Source organism: Somniosus microcephalus, chromosome 8, assembly GCF_052327205.1.
Source record: "Somniosus microcephalus isolate GS21.2 chromosome 8, FLI_Smic_1.0, whole genome shotgun sequence".
Classification (NCBI taxonomy): domain Eukaryota; kingdom Metazoa; phylum Chordata; class Chondrichthyes; order Squaliformes; family Somniosidae; genus Somniosus; species Somniosus microcephalus.
Window position 1 is genome coordinate 55989850 of NC_140994.1, and position 16573 is coordinate 56006422.

Genomic DNA, 16573 nt, shown 5'->3' on the forward strand with positions numbered 1-16573 from the left:
CTCTCTCCAAAAAACCGTTGCACAAGAGTGAATGCTGCAAAATGGCTGCCCTTTATAGTGCAGGGTAAGTGCCCTTTAATTTGCGCTCCCCGCGGCCCGGCTCGGCTGTGTACCGTTCCACTTCACAGTCGTTCGGGCCGCCCGGCGCACAATGGGGCGGCGCGAGTGAAGTTCCGGTTCGGGGCGCACAAAGGGCGTTGCACTAGGAAATGACGTCATGATCTGCGCGCGCAGCAGGGCGCGCGCTAAGACTTTGCGCCGGCGCTAAATGTCTACTGAAGTTGGGGCGAGGTGCAGATCGCGCTGCGCCCGGGCGCTAAGCGCCTAGCGCTCGAGATCTACTCCTCCTAAGGCGCTAACGGCTGGCGCGCCCAACTGAATTTCTAGGCCGATGGCTTTAAATGGACATAGTAGGCTTAACATTTTAAAAAATCACATGATGTAGGTAAATTTCCTCAAAGTGCAGTGGGATTGCAATTTTTTACTTTTTTAGTGCACTCGTAGGATGCCACTACTTTACTCAGCATGCTTTTGAGCACTGAGGTGATGACAGTAGATTTGAAAGGGAGGGGGAGAGTAACAGAGGAGGGGAAACTGTATAAATATCAGTTACCATGGGGGACAGGAAGGGAAGTTGGGTGGTCAGCAGTTTAGTAGGAATAGGGTTGAGAGAGCAGGACGTGGGTCTCATGAACAAGATGCCCTGCTCCAGGCAGCCCTGATGACTGAAGACTAGAATATGATCTCTAAATTCTGGGTTGACATCCAGCAGGCTACTCTACTCATGTCCGGACAATGTGACCCTTGGCTCAGTGGTAGTATTCTCACTTCTGAGTCTGAAGAGTTGGGTTCAGGCCTCACTTTAGACAGGCCAGCCAAGTGAAGACTGGAGCGCTGTCTCTGAATACCAGATCGACATCCAGCAAGGGTACTTGCGTCCAATGGGTGTGGGTGGCCCACCCCCATTATAAAATTTACATGTTTGAAAAAATGCATTCAGCTAACCTTCTTCCTCCTTAACTTTCACCCAAAGTTTCATGCTCAGAAGTATATCCACAGCCCAGTCCAACTGGCAGAGAGCATCAGTTACAGAAAATCCATTGCAATACAGCCATTCACCAAATTCAATCAGTTGGTCGATTTTCTGCCAATTACTTTCTGGTTTCTGAAAGGTTAGCATTCAATAAAGTAAACAAATGCAACATTACTAGTACCCACAAAACAAATTCACATGAAAAGCAGCAGATTTCAAACATGCCATTGCTCACAGTGACCTGGACCTTATGTTGTTGGACTGGGGAATTGAAACGTAGGAGTACGAGTGGGCTGGGATAAAGGAGAACTTGGCACAGGGAAGCTAGGGTATGAGAGCAAGAGGAGGTGTGCAGTGATGAAGCACAGGTTATTGCCTTGTAGGATTTCAAGGGGATTGGGTTGGAAGGAATTGGGGTTAGAGTCACTAGGAAGAACTCTAGTGCGAGAGGCTTGATGGGTGTGAGTGCGATGTTGTGGCACAATGCAAGAATTTGAATGAAATTAAAAATGACATACCTTTTATGTGTAGTGAAATGATGGACATGTCAGAATAAAAAAATGCAGAGATTCATCAGAAGACAGGAACACAAAGAAGATGGTGGAGATTGAAGAAAACATTGTTTTGTAGTGATGACATTTGGATCACTGATTCACAGCAGCAGTGAGGTGCTGTGGTCTTCCATTGATGCCAAGAGCAACCACTACAAGGATATTGGAATGGTCAAGATGCTTATGTCATAATTTGTAATTATTGGGGGCATATTGTGGGGGGTGTCAAGAAGCAATTTCCATAAAAAGGATTTGAAAAAAAGGTTGTGAAAGATCGGGTCATAAATCTTGCAAAAAGTGTTGAAGTATTTTTTGATTAATTCCTGGGAAATTTGAGCCAATTGTGATTTTCTTAGACTACCTTTCAGTCAATCATGATTGTTTGCGCTACAACTATGGATCTGACGCAGATTTTTCAAGCAGAAACATTTAAGATTACAGTAATTTACATCCATTTCAATTTTGGAGGTAACAAAGGAAATTTCTAGCATATTTGAAGTACCTGCAACACATCGATTGACTTCTGATAACAAGTTAACTGATCTGCTATTTCTTTAGAGAAAATTGCCACACGGTGCCACATGTAAGATACATAATCTTCACTTTCATCCTTTAATTTCTGCATATCCATGTTGGTACTGCGACCAAGCCTTGTATTCACCATAATTCTATGCTTGAAAAGAAGCCTTGAAATAGAAAAAAATATTCTTTGTGAATTATTGAAATGTTTTTATAGGCAATTTGATCAATGTTAAAAATGAATATGGTAATTGCAAACAACATGTTAAATTTTCATTTAAAAAATGGTGTTTCTTGACAAAAAATGGTTTTTGGTCAGTGTTGAATTTTTAACTTGTATTTTTTATTGCTGGAAACAGCATGCGAGGGATTAAAACCCAAGGTCACACAAGGTATTCCGCAAAGGAAAAGCCATGAGCTCAGACACCCAAAATAAGCTGGTGATACACATTGTGCATGAAGACCCTTAGATCAGAGGTGTACTCTACCTATCCAGCGCCCAGTTTGGGGGGGGGGGGGGGGGGTGAGGTCATGAAAAATCGGCCCCATTGCTTCCAAGTTATTTCACTTATGTGATTAATTTTTGTAGAGTCATGCCTTATTTTTACTTACAGCCTCTGCTTGGTCCTGGGCATTTCTCTAATTGCGTCATCTAACACTTTCAGCCCAGCTTTCCAATCTCCTTTATTTGCATGAATGTGGAATAAAAGACCATACATCGCTGCCCTTAATTTGAGATCATCTTCAGGATCGCCAATAGCTTGAAACAAAATATAATGAATTCTAAATTATTACACAACTGCTGCAAATACCTAGATGACAAAAACAGAAGACGAATTAAAACATTAACTTGCATTTATATAGTGCCTTTAACATAGTAAAATGCCCCAAGGCACTTCACAGGAGCGTAATCAGACAAAAATTGTCACAGAGTCAAAGAGTCACATTAGGTTAGGTGACCAAAAGCTTGGTCAAAGAGGTAGGTTTTAAGGAGCTTAAACAAGGAGAGAAAAATGGTGAGGCGGAGAGGTTTAGGGAGGGAATTCTAGGCTGAAAGCAAGGCCACCAATGATGGGGCAAAGGAAGCGGGGGATGCACAAGAGGCCAAGAGAGCATAGGAATCATCGACTCTGGAAGTAATAAAAGCTGGGATGAGCGTTTCAACAGCAGTTAAGCTGAGGCAGGGGCAGAGATGGGTGATGTTACAGAGGTGGAAATAGGCAGTTTTTGTGACGGAGAGGGTACTGAGATGGAGGCTCAGCTCAGGACCAAAGAGGATGCCGAGGTTGCGAACAGTCTTCCTCAGCCTGAATCGGTGGCCAGGGAGGGGGAAATGGAACAGGTGGTGAGGGAACGGAGTGCCTGGCAGGAACCAAAGACAATGGCTTTCGTCTTCCCAATATTTAATTGAAGGAAATTGCAGCTCATCCAGGAATGAATGTCATCCAAGAAGGCTGATAACACAAAGCCAGTGGAGAAGCTGGAGAGAGGTGGTGGTGAGGTGGAGAAGATATCTTCAGATGATGTCACTGAGGAGCAGCATGTAGATGAGAAATAGGAGGGGGCCAAGGATAGGTCATTGGGGAACTCAAGAGCCAATGGTGCGGGGGCAGGAAGAAAAGTCATTGCAGGAGATTCTCTTGCTACAACTGGATAGGTAGGAGTGGAACCAGTGAAGAACAGTCCTACTCAGTTAGACAAGAAAAAGGGATAGAATTCAAACCATTCATAGACAATCGGCAGAGAATCTAGGCCATTAATTTTATTTAGGGGTAAGTTAGATAAGAGGGTCAAAAATTCTGGTGGCCAGAAACAAATTTACTGATGTGAAGTGCAAAATCAAATACAATCTAATTCACATGATCTGTTAGGTATGAGCTTTGCTACCAAAAAAGAGACTCAGCTGTGCTGTGACATCTGCAATCTGTATATTTGTCTATCAGCAATCCAGAATTTGGGGTGATAATGAAGTCACTGATCCTTGGTTTGCCACTTCACATCAGCAAATGTGTTTCTGGACACTAAAAAAATTACCCTCTTATTTAATTCAACCCTAAATAAAATAAGGATAAGAAAATCAAGGAGGGTGTATGCAAACAGAATCTTAAAAAATATTGAAAACAATAAATAATCTGTCAATATTTTATAAGAGATTTGTAAAACGTGAGGTGTGACCCCTAAGAGAAGATAATGGCCGCAATTTTACCATCGGCGGTGGGTTGGAGTCAGGTTGGTTTGTCCCGGTCCCGCTCTGAATTAACGATTTTCCCTTAACTTATTAAGCCTGTCGTGCACATTACCTGGCCCAATCAGTGGGTTCGGGTCTGCTGCTCGCCTCTGCTGACGTCTTCCATTCAGCTGCATTTAAGGGGCCCATGCAGCCTTGTGGTTTTTCATTCATATTCTGATGCTTCTCAGTGTGGCAGATAGCAAGATGACTGCTTCAAGAGCAAAGGCCTCTCCACGATTTGATGATGACTCCCTCCATGCTCTTGTGGAGGGAGTGAGAGGGCGCAAAGAGGTTCTGTTTTCCTCAAATGGATGGAGAAAGCCTCCTCAGCAAACCAAGGCAGCCTGGCTGCAAATTGCTGAGGAGGTGAGCGCCAGGTCTTTGTGCTCACACACCTGGGTTCAGTGCTGCAAAAGGTTCAATGACCTGCTACGCTCAGCAAAAGTGAGTATAACATCACACTTACCTTCAATCTGCTCCCCATCTCCTCTCATCACCAGCACTCTGCATTGTCAACCTACTTCTGCACATCCCAATTTACCCTTACATCCCTTGCACCCTTAACCATCCCTCTCTCTCTATGTACAGAATCACTTCACCATTCTACTATGCACCCCTGACACTCGCTATCACTGTTATGCAATGACAACAACTAACAAGGCACAGGGAGGGCCCTTGGTATTGTCACCTCACTCCATCTTTGTCTTCCTCTAAGCATCTATGCTATGGATTCTCTACACTCACTCCAACATTCTCACTCAAACTCCACTTGTGTCCCTCATTGCAGGAAAGGAGAGCCTACGATAAGAGGGAGAGGGGAGGACAGGAGGAGGGCCACTTTCCATGGCGCACTTGACCACCGCTGAGGAGGCTGCTATCAACATCATCGGAGGTGCTGAGGAGCTGGAAGTGGGGGGGCGGAGAGACGGGAGCAGTAGAGAAAGCTGGTGACAGAATAGATTTGCAACTCTCTCCTTTAGATTGCATGAGTGGCTGATATGGCATCTTATGTTCATACAGATTGAGTTCTGATCATCTGCACAATTGAATGTGTCTGCTACATTAATATCACATGTCTAACTCATGCCTTTACTCCCCCACAGGACCATCGAGAGCCCCCCTCCCGACTGTCCAGGAGGAAGAGCCAGAAGACTCCTCAGAGGAAGCTGCGACCTCTGAGGGCGCTGTGTCAGCAGAATTGAGCGCACCCAGCACCAGCGCAGAGACGCACACCTCGGCGGGTCATTCGTGAGATCGATTAGTGTTGTCACCTGGTGTATCACAGCTCACAAGTGAGCATCAGCAGATGGTGGAGACAGGGACAGCAGTGGATAGTCCTCGTCGGAGGCCGCAGGGCGCTCCTAGCTCTGCTCAGCTGCATGTGGACCCTGTGCTTCTGGGGCCATCCAGAAAGAGAATGGCGCTGGAACTTCAGGCACAAGTGCAGGAGTCTCTGATAGGGTTTGCAACCACTGTAACTGCGAGTGTGCAGAGAATAGAGAAGTCCATCTCAAACATGAGCAATGCCGTGGTGCACTCAATGGCGAATGTAGGTGCCACCATGGAAAGGATGGCAACCTCCATGGAGGACATAAACCGCCAGATGCAAATGAACATGGTGATTCTTCTAAATAGATGGTCTGCTATGGAGGATAGATGGGCATCTATTGAGGAGAGGAACCAGAGGTACATGGACGTCCCCATTATGAGGACTGTCAGTACAGAGATGGGTCCTCATGGCCCCACTGATGTGCAGCAAGGTGCTCTCCAGCTGCTTGCTAGCAGTGAAATGCAGGCAACCCATGAAAGGGATGTTGGTGGCCGACAACAAGGAAGTGTGGGCGCCTCTCCAAATGCTCACACTCCCATGCCACTGCGGAGCCCTCGGTCAGAGCCCCAGGTTCCTCACCCAACTGAGATGGCCGTCTCAGCCACTGCACAGCTGCAGGAGGAGCAGACTGTTGCCGAGCCCTCCCAGGCTACCAAACCCAGAGGACACCCACCAAAGGTGTCGAAACAGGCACAGCATGAAAGTGAGCAAGGTACCTCAACATCTGCTGAAGCCACAGGGGAAGCACCACGTAGAAGCACGCATAAGAGAAAGTTAACACACAAATAGCCACAAGGGTAGTCACTTGGGAGTTTTGATCTAATACAAAGTGAAGATTCTCATTGTTATTTCAATTGTAATAAAGGAATGCGAGGGCAAAGATTCAAAGAGTTGGCCTATGTGTGGCCAGAAATGGAAGTGTCACAGTGAGGAGTCAGGGCGCCTTTCATCTGCAATGATGGTGGTGAGAGTGATAGGAACCCACAGTTTATGGTACAGATGCTGAATGGTGTGTTAAGGTGGTCAGCCAGACACTCATTTCCATGTGGCAGCCACATGTGTTTGCTTCGTAAACTTACGTGAATCTGGCATGGATTAGTGCATCCCTTGCCTCATGGCCAGCAATGTGATTGCGTTCTGGTGGAACTGGCACATCTGCCTCCGCAAGGTCTTCCTCCTCCTTCTCCTCTGAGGAGGCTGTGCAGTGAGCCACTTGTTCCTCAGGCAGTGGTAAGCCACGCTGCTGTGCGATGTTGTGCAGTGCACAGCAGACCACGATGATTCTGGAGACCCTGGCTGCTGAGTACTGTAGGGCTCCACCAGATCTGTCAAGGCATCTGAATCGCATTTTTAGCAAGCTGGTGGTTTGCTCTATGATGCTTCTGGTGGAAATGTTGTTCACATTGTAGCGCTCCTCAGCTTCGGTTGATGGCCTCCTCATCGGTGTCATTAGCCACGTCTTCAGGGGATAGCCCTTGTCTCCAAGTAGCTATCCGGAAAGTTGGGTTGGTGATTGAACAGCTGAGGCACAGTAGACTGCCGCAGGATGAACGAGTCATGGCAACTGCCAGGGAACTTGGCGCAAACATGCATAATGTTCTTCCTGTGGTTACACACCAGCTGGATGTTAAGGGAGTGGAAGCCCTAACGGTTGACAAATACAGATGGGTTGTGATGGTGTGCCCCAATGGCCACATGTGTGCCGTCTACGACGCCCTGCACCCTTGGGAAGCCTGCCATATTTGCAAAGCCAACCGCACGCGCAGTTACACTTGCTTCATCTGTGGAGAAGTGGATGTAATTGTGCGACTTTGCAAAGAGGGCATCGGTAACCTGCGTGATGCAAGTGTGTGCAGCCGACTGGGAGATGCTGCTGATGTCTGCTGCTGATCCCTGGAAGGACCCTGAAGCAAAAAAGTTGAATGCGGTGGTGACTTTGACAGCCACTGGTAAGGAGTGTCCACCTGCTCCTCTGGGCTGCAGGTGTTGGTGCAGCATTGTGCAGATGTCAGCAACTACCTCTCGTGAAAGTCTCAGCCCCTTTTGGCACTGCTGCTCACTCATATTCAGGAAGTTCATCCTCTGCCTGTAAATCCTGTGTTGGGGGCATCTCCTGCGGCGCAGTGCAGCCCTGCGCTGACACCCTCTGCCCTGTGCAGCATCAGGTGGCTGAGGAGAAGGTTGGCGCTCCTGTTGTTGCTGCTGCTGTTGTTCCTGGTTCTGCACTCGGATGAGAGGGTATAAATGGTTCCCATTCCGCTGGTATATATCTCAGTTGAGGAATAGATGTTATAAGTGCTCAGTCAATGTGGGGAGAGGGTTTTCCAAGGAGGTCACAGTGCATATGCATCTCAGCTTAAACACTTACAAGCTCAATAGACCTGCAAAATGTGTTCCAAAACCTCATAACACAAAGTTCTGGCATCTGAAAGTCAGCTATGTTATAGGTCCGCTTTTATGCTGCAGGTGCAACTGTCAAGAATTCAGCTAGTTGCTGAACCCGGCACAATCAGCTGGCGTGTTTGTCGCACGCCGGGCAACAAGCTGTTAACTGCCTTAAGTGCCTCTCCCGCCGCTTGGTGTCGGTCTGATCGGGACTGGCAGACCCGACACTTTGCAAAGTTGCGTGGAGGCGTCAATCATTTAGATTTTCACTCCTGACCCGCCTCCAAACCCACCCTCTGAGCGCTGGCAAAACCACAGCCAATGAGTCAGTCGACGATAAACAGAAATTTGCAGTGATACTTAACAAGTGCTTTGTTTCTGGGTTTACAAAACAGAAGTCTATTGGGAGGAGGCAAATCTTCAATTGGTTAAAAGTGAGATGAGAGACATAATAAATAAAAGTGAAGTAGTAGACAAGTAGACGATGGGAACCTGCATAAATCCTAGCTATGCCTGCCTTTTCGTGGCTACTCTTGCCCTGAACTGGAAAATTTCATTCACTTTGCTCCCAATTTCTACCCTTCCCTCACCTTCATGGTCCATTTCCGACTCTTCCCTTTCTCAACTTCTCTGTCTCCATTTCTGGGGTTAGGCTATCGACAAACATCCACTATAAGTCCACTGACTCCCACAGCTACCTGGACCACACTTCCTCCCACCCCGTTTCCTGTAAGGACTCTATTCCATTCTCCCAGTTCCTCCATCTCTGTCGCATCTGTTTTGATGATGCCACCTTCCATACTGGTGCTTCCGATATGTCTTTCTTTTCCCTTGACTGAGGATTCCCCTCTACTGTGGTTGACATGGCACTTCTGCTCTCACCCCTTCTCCTCCCTCCCAGAACCACGATAGCGTTCCCCTTGTCCTCACCTTTCACCCCACCAGGTCCACATTCAACAGATCATCCTCTGCCATTTCCGCCACCTCCAGTGTGATCCCACCACCAAACACATCGTCCCCTCCCCTCCCCTTTCAGCATTCCAAAGGGACTGCTCCCTCCGCGACACCCTGGTCCACTCCTCAATCACCCCCAACAACCCCTCCCCTTCCCACGGCACCTTCCCATGCAAGCACAGGAGATGCAACACCAGCCCTTTTACCTCCTCCCATCCCACCGTTCAGGGCACCAAACACTCCTTCCAGGTGAAACAGCGATTTACTTGTATTCGCTGCTCAAGGTGCAGACTCCTCTACATTGGGGAGACCAAACGCAGATTTGGTGACCGCTTTGTGGAACACCTTTCAGTCCACAAAGTGTGATACCGAGCTTCTGGTCGCCTATCACTTTAATTCTCCGCTTCACTCCAAGTCTGACTCTCTGTTCTCAACCTCTTACACTGTTCCAACGAAGCTCAATGTAAGCTCGAGGAACAGCACCTTAGCGTTCTATTAGAGCCTTCTGGACTTAACATCGCGTTCAACAATTTCAGACCATAAACTCTGCCCCTATTTTTTCAGATGGCAGATGATTTTGCTATTCCCATTTACACCTCTTCTGGGCCCATCTTTTGTTTCTTTACTTGTCCCATTACCATCTCCTTTTGCTTTGTACAATCATACTTTTTGTCATTTAATCTCTCCTGCCTTTCACCCTATCACAGACCTTCCCTTTTGTTCTTTCCTCTCCTCCCCCCTTTTCCTGCCCCTGCACTTGCTTAAAATCTGTTACATCTCTAACTTTTTCTAGTTCTGACAAAAGGTCATCGACCTGAACCGTTAACTCTGTTTTTCTCTCCACAGATGCTGCCTGACCTGCAGAGTATTTCCAGCATTTTCTGCTTTTATTTCAGATTTCCAGCATCCGCAGTATTTTGCTTTTGTAGTAGACGAGTTAGTTAAGCTAAAGGAGGATCCGAATTGAAATGAGGGAAGAAATAGCAAAGGCCCTAGAAATTATATTCCATGGTTCTATGGATAGTAGATGTGTGCTGAAAGACTGCAGAGTGGCCACGTTTAATAACTATTTGTAAAAAGGGAGACAGAGCAAACCCTTTGTAATTACAGGCCAGCTAGTTTGCCATCTGTGGTAGGAAAAATTTTGGAATCTTTAATTAAAGATGAAATTACTAAATATCTAGATGATGAGAAATAATTAGAAGCAGCCAATACAAATTACAGAAAGGAAGATCGTGCTTGACAAAACTGAGGAGTTCTTTGAGGAGGTGACAGATATGGTGGAAATAAAGTAGATGTGATGTACATGGACTCTCAGAAAGCCTTTGCAAGGTCTCTACAGGAGACTAAGTGGAAAGGAAAGTAGCTAATTGCATTGCTATGAAAGGAAGAAAGAAAGACTTGCATTTATATAGCGCCGTTCATGACCTCAGGACGTTCCAAAGCACTTTACAGCCAATGAAGTACTTTTGGAGTGTGGTCACTGTTGTAATGTAGGAAATGTGGCAGCCAATTTGCGCTCAGCAAGCTCCCACAAACAGCAATGTGATAATGACCAGATAATCTGTTTTTTTCTTAGAATTATTGATTGCGGGATAAATATTGGCTAGGCCACCGAGGATAACTCCCCTGCTCTTCTTCAAAATAGTGCCAGAGAATTTTTTATGTCCACCTGAGAGGGCAGACAGAGCCTCTGTTTAACATCTCATCTGAAAGACAGCAGTTCTGACAGTGCAGCACTCCCTCAGTTCTGCACTGGAGTGTCAGCCAAGATTTTGTGCTCAAGTCCCTGGCGTGGGACTTGAACCAACAACGATTCTGACTCAGGGTGAGGGTGCTACCAACTGAGCCACGGGCGACACTTAAAGAGAATGGAATTAGGGGTTAAAAACTGGTCAGAAAGAAGGAAACAGAGAGTTGAAGTTAAAGGCAGTTTCTCAGAGTGCTTGAAAGTAGTTAGTGGTGTCCAACAGGGTTCTGTTCTGGGGCTGCTTCTGTTTACTGTGCATGACAGTCATTTGGATATAAAGCTAGAGGGAATGATGTCCAAATTTGCAGGTGCTATGAAACTAGGAGGCGTAGTACATAATTTTGAGGACCAAAGGAAGCTGCAAGGAGATGTTGATAAGATGATGGATTGGGCAAAAAAGTGGCAGATGAAATTCAATGTCAATAAATGTGAGGTGATAGATTTTGGTAAAAAAAAATATACTCTGAATGGGGGAAAGCTGTGTGACATGGAAGATCAGAGGGATTTGGGTTCATGTTCACAAGAAATTGAAAGCAGTAACTCAAGTGGATATAGCAATAAAAAAGCTAATGAAATATTGGCTTTCATGGCAAGAGGTACAGAATTTAAAGTCAAGATGTAATGGTGAATCCATATTAGTAAGACCACATTTGGAGTAGTGTGTGTAGTTTTGGGCTCCACCCTAAAGGAATGGCATTGAGACAACTGAGAGGGTGACAATGCAGATCCAGTGGGATGCTGTCTGGTATGAGGAAACAGAAAGAAAGGCCAGAAAAATTGGGGCTGTTTTCATTAGTACAGGGAAGATAATGGGGTGATTTGACAGAGGTGTGAAGGGATGAGACAGTGTAGATAGAAACAGGCTATTTCCTGTGATTGAGTGCTCTAGAGCAAGGGAACATAAATTAAAAGTTAAGTGTAAGAGTTTTAGGACAGAAAGCAGGAGAAACCTTTTTACACAGAGGGCAGTGATTGAAGTAGAGACGATATGTGAACATTTAAGAATAGGTTATATAGGTAGTTGACGGAAAGGGAAATAAAAGGATGTAGTAACAGGCTGGGAACATGGATTGGAACCACTGCTTGTATAGAGGATAAACACCAACACTGGTTGGAATGAACAACCAATTTTCGTGTTGTAATTTCGATGTAATAACTTTGTAAAAACTCCTATTGGTCTGTAAAAACTCCTGTTGGTCTGAATTCAATCATCCAAATGTATCAAAAAATGATCTGGCAGTGTAATACACTGTGCCGAAGAATAGAAGACCTACAGACAAATCATAGCCCCATTTGAAATTTGTACTCGGGCTTCCTCAGTAGTTGATCTCACCTGAGTGGCAACGGAGAGAGAAAGGAAATGCTAGCTCAGCATTCCCTGCCTAATTGTCAAAGACTGATTTGGCACAGGCCATGGTGTCAGCCATAATTGCCCACCTGGCCTCTTTGCTATAACTTACTGTATGTGATGTAGAATATCAGAAAGAAAATCTATGAAGCTTCAGCCGTGTGTGTGTGTGTGTGTGTGTGTGTGTGTGTGTGTGTGTGTGTGTGTGTGTGTGTGTTCCATTTGTTCTGAGTTTAAGATCTATTTCTGTTTTATATTAATTTATACTCAGAGCTTGTAAATAATTTCCTTAGGTTTCACTAACATGTTGGTAATGCCTTTGGCATTAAATGAAATATTTGCTGTCTAACTGTTGTCTGCTGAATCATTTCTTCCTTTTCTTCTTCCTGTAGGTCACAAGGAAAAGATTATGCAGTTAAACAGCTATGAACCTGATCCAAGCATTTATATACAGACAAATATTTAGTGAAACCATTGTACATTTTTGACTGTGTGGTGCTGGTGGGAATATATTGATGGGTTGGTTAGCCTCATTGCATAAATAGCACATAAGAGGAGTATGTATGTGGTTGAAGAAAATTTGTCTTTTCACACATGAACTGCACCTCCTGTAGTTGTTAACAGTGTGAACAGCCAATTGAAGCTACCTGAAATCTCCATCAGATGTTTGCACTGTTAACTGTTAATAACTATAGCAGGTAGTCAGAAAGTAGAGACTTTGGGCAGCTTCAATCAGCTGATACGTTTAATGTGAGATCAGGTTAACCTCTGCTACAATGGCTTGGTTCTATTTATGTCGCCATGGTTCAAACGTCTGCCTGTTTATGTTGCAAAGTGAAATATTGATTGCATGCAGCCATAAAAAAAAAATTGGCTTTTAAAAAGTCGGCAAGTACTGAACTGCACTAAATAACCAGCGTACTTAATATGTTTTAAGCAGTGCCTTTGTAATTGACACCTACGGTGATGACAAATGGTTAGCGACATTTGTCCGATATAGGCAGCTGCCTATGATAAACGAGGATAGTGTAAGTGGTGGGGACTGTACTTACAATAGTGATTGCATTGATCTTGCAGTAACTGCTAATAACTCAATTAGACATATAGCATGAATAATAAAAAGGCAGTTTCTCCATAATAAAAAGATACTAGCCCCAATTTTAACTCGGCACATTCGGAGCAGGTGGGGTAGGCGGGAAAGCACCGTGGAGAGTTCTGCATGAGGCCCGGACCATTTTTACTCATTTAAATAGTGTCAAAGCCAGCAGGAGGATGAGGGGTCCGGATTGATCGCAGCTGGAGGAAGGGTGGAAGCCCAGAGCAGAGTTGGCCTAAGATTTCCTTGTTGGGCCAGGAAGAGCACTCCTGCTCCTCCTGGGCCACAAGCCTGGCCCAAAATTAAAATATTCATATTTACCTGTGCAAATCATAGATTTCAGAGTTAAAATTATGTTGGGGTCCTAATTATGCCATCAGACCCCAACATGTCAGTATTTATGAGGCCCATTAACCTTTTTTCCAATAAGTGTTTAGAATGGAGGTCATGGTAATGTTGCTGGGGTCAGGGGGAAGGGCTGGGGAAAAAAAACACTTCCAAGGTTGGTCACAGCCTAACTGTCTGTGGGCATGGTACAGGTGTGCGCCAGAGATGCCCATAGTAGCACTTGCAGCTGCCAGCCCCATGTCAATTAGGTGATCTCACAGATTCTGGAAGGAGCAGTATTGGAGGGCACTAGGAGGTACAATTGTCAGGATCACATTCTGTGGATTTTCAGCCCCTTTGCTTTTAATTTGTGTTAACAACTAAATGCTGTAAAGTTAATAGATGCAGAAATTATTGTAACCATTTTACCTTTTTATTCTGGGAGTATGTATTGTTGATAGCCTTTAGAAAAGATTTAATGGGTTCTTCAAGCACCCCTATTTCCAGAGGAGATGGTATCAAAGACAGACAGGAATTCCAAAAGTGTTTCGCTGAACTCATTACAAGCGTCATACTTCCAGCTTTTTCTCCGTAACTGCAGTACAAAATAAAAAGAGTCAGATACTAGACATTTCATGTTGTCACATCTAATGAATCGGTTTTGACAGCATAAAAGTATTAAAGATGCACTGCCACAATCTGTTACACTGTTGAATGAGGTACTAGGAGAGATTTTCCTGGGTCTGCACGTGCCCACAATGGATTTCCTGGGCACAGCAAATACCAGAAGATTGGGCAAGTTGCCTGTAACTTAAATCCTATCTAGCCATTTTGATCACCTCCACCCCCTTCCTTGCAGATAATAAAAATTGTGTTCCTTCAATTCATCAAAAGGACAGTTTCTCCACATGTCTCAATTCCAACAAATAGTTACCAGCTCTCAACTCTCATCGATCTTTAGTCCACCTTCATCTACTGACATTCTTGGCCTCACCATCACTTTCTGATCTCAAATGGAACTCCCACATCTGCCAATTACTGAAGCTGCCTCCATGAAGCTGTTTTTTTCTGTTTCATGCCAATCACTTCTTTCTCCACTGTTTCCCCCAACAATTATCAACTCTATAAAGTCCAAGTCCATCTAAGACTTGACTTTTACTGCTACATCTGGAGACTCTTAATACCTCACTTCTACTTTTGAATGGCATTCAGAAAAAATATCAACCTCTGTCCAATCTTTCTTTTCTCTATTTCATCAATTGGTTAGCGCTTCTCTGAACTTTCCTCTATTTTTTTTTGTCTCAAATGTAAACATACCATCTTCAGCCTGAGGAGCCAGACAGCCCAGATATCAAAAGCCCAGTCTTCTAAAGAGAAATGATTAGGGAGCATAGATCTCATGGGGAGGCAGTGGAGACAGTTTCCACACATATAGTTGAGATGATGGATGTGGAAAGACTCTGCTTCCCACATCTACAACACATTGCAGGAAGTATTTCACGACCCGTGGAACACTATGGAGATAGTGGAAGCCGGGGAGATTGCTACGGCATCAAGACGCCAGGAAGAGCTTGTAAGAACATTGGTGGCTTCCAGAGTGGCCACTTATGATTTCATAGATACATTCAGCAGGACAATGTAATTGGGCTTGCAAGAGCTGATTGGTAAGATTCAGTCTGTCATGGCAACAATCAATAACACCTGAGCCTGTGCCCTGCACCACTGGGCTTCAAGGATTGGGCACTGATGATGCTGTCTTTCTTGACAGTGGCAGTAAGCCTGCTTCTTAAGGGCCTGTCCAACGTCTTTACATGAGGGAGCTCAAGACATGGATCTGGCACCTTTTGCAGCTGCAAGAGAAAAGCTGCCGGAAGCTGGTTCCTCTGAAACAACAGATATCCTAAATCATCTTAGGTCTCCAAGGCTCCAGAGGAACCATCCCAGCCACCCTTCCCTCAATCTCATGTCACTCAGGGAGCACCTCATAGGGGTAGTAGATTAGGAGCTAGAACAAGTCAGTTAACTGACACCAAGGGGAGTCCCGGTGTTGAGAAGTAGTTATGAATAGGGAGAATGAATTTCTGCGGCACTTCATGGTGAATCTTCTCATTTAAACAAGGCTCAATCACATAGGAGTTATTTCCATGTATGCTTTCAACTTTTAGAGAAGGCAAGCAGGAAAACCTCTCCAGAATTCTATATTTTTTCAGTATTTATTGACTTACTGGCACCTTATTTCTGGTGCTGTGTACTAATAAAAAATATTTGTGCAATGATATCACTACTTCTGGAAGTGTTTCAATATTTGCCAAGGGATTCTCCTACAAAGAAAAGTTTGAAAATTACTGTGTTAAAACATGACTTTCTTTATGATGATAATCTGAATGCTCTGTGGTCCAGCTCTGAGATAAAATTACCTTGCACTCAATTCAAATGCTTTGATGGCAGTGATACGCATTTCGCCGTTTCCAGCTTCAGTCTTCATCAAGTTCTGCCCCTGAATACTGGCAACAACGCTTAGCAATTCTTGCTCAACTGTGTAATTTTGCCTAAACACACAAAGAAAAATACTTTTCAATTCGCAATAAACATAAACAACAGTTATTTCTCAAAAACCTTTGCTTCCATTAAAGGGCATCCCGATTTCACAAGTTGGGTAGCTCAACTAGTTTAATGACAGACTCGAGGACAGCAAGTCTGCCTTTGAATCCTGGTGGGTTCACTCAGCCTTTCATCTGTCTAAAGTGGACAAACTATATCATATGGGCAGAAAACCATGCCATATTATTGCAGTATCTGTCTTGAGACACAACTGTCTATTCCACCTGGAAATGGAGACCAGCACTGCACCCAAAAGGTACCAATGTCTACAAATAACCTCTCCCTAAATTCATATTTTAAATTCATGCCTAAAACACCAATAAAAACTATTTGGCCTAGAGATTCGTTATAGCCAAGAAACAGGCAGTGTTTAGGCTAAAAATGGTTAAGTAGTGCCAGTTGAAAATTGTCTAGGCTGCACGCAAAATTCATCCTCACTCCTCATTAAA

General features: G+C 44.7%; 1 protein-coding gene across 2 annotated transcripts in view; it reads right to left on the reverse strand.

Annotated features, from left to right (window-relative positions):
* The window catches only part of cfap46 (cilia and flagella associated protein 46), a 575305-nt gene that overhangs the window by 365361 nt on the left and 193371 nt on the right, over positions 1 to 16573 (reverse strand). For both annotated transcript variants that reach the window (XM_085994743.1, XM_085994742.1), the window contains 6 exons: positions 15941 to 16072; positions 13953 to 14118; positions 12405 to 12486; positions 2716 to 2863; positions 2087 to 2270; positions 1006 to 1165 (listed from right to left, as the gene is read on the reverse strand). In XM_085994743.1, coding sequence (XP_085850869.1) covers positions 1006 to 1165; positions 2087 to 2270; positions 2716 to 2863; positions 12405 to 12486; positions 13953 to 14118; positions 15941 to 16072 — 872 coding nt within the window. The remainder of the gene's footprint in view (positions 1 to 1005; positions 1166 to 2086; positions 2271 to 2715; positions 2864 to 12404; positions 12487 to 13952; positions 14119 to 15940; positions 16073 to 16573) is intronic.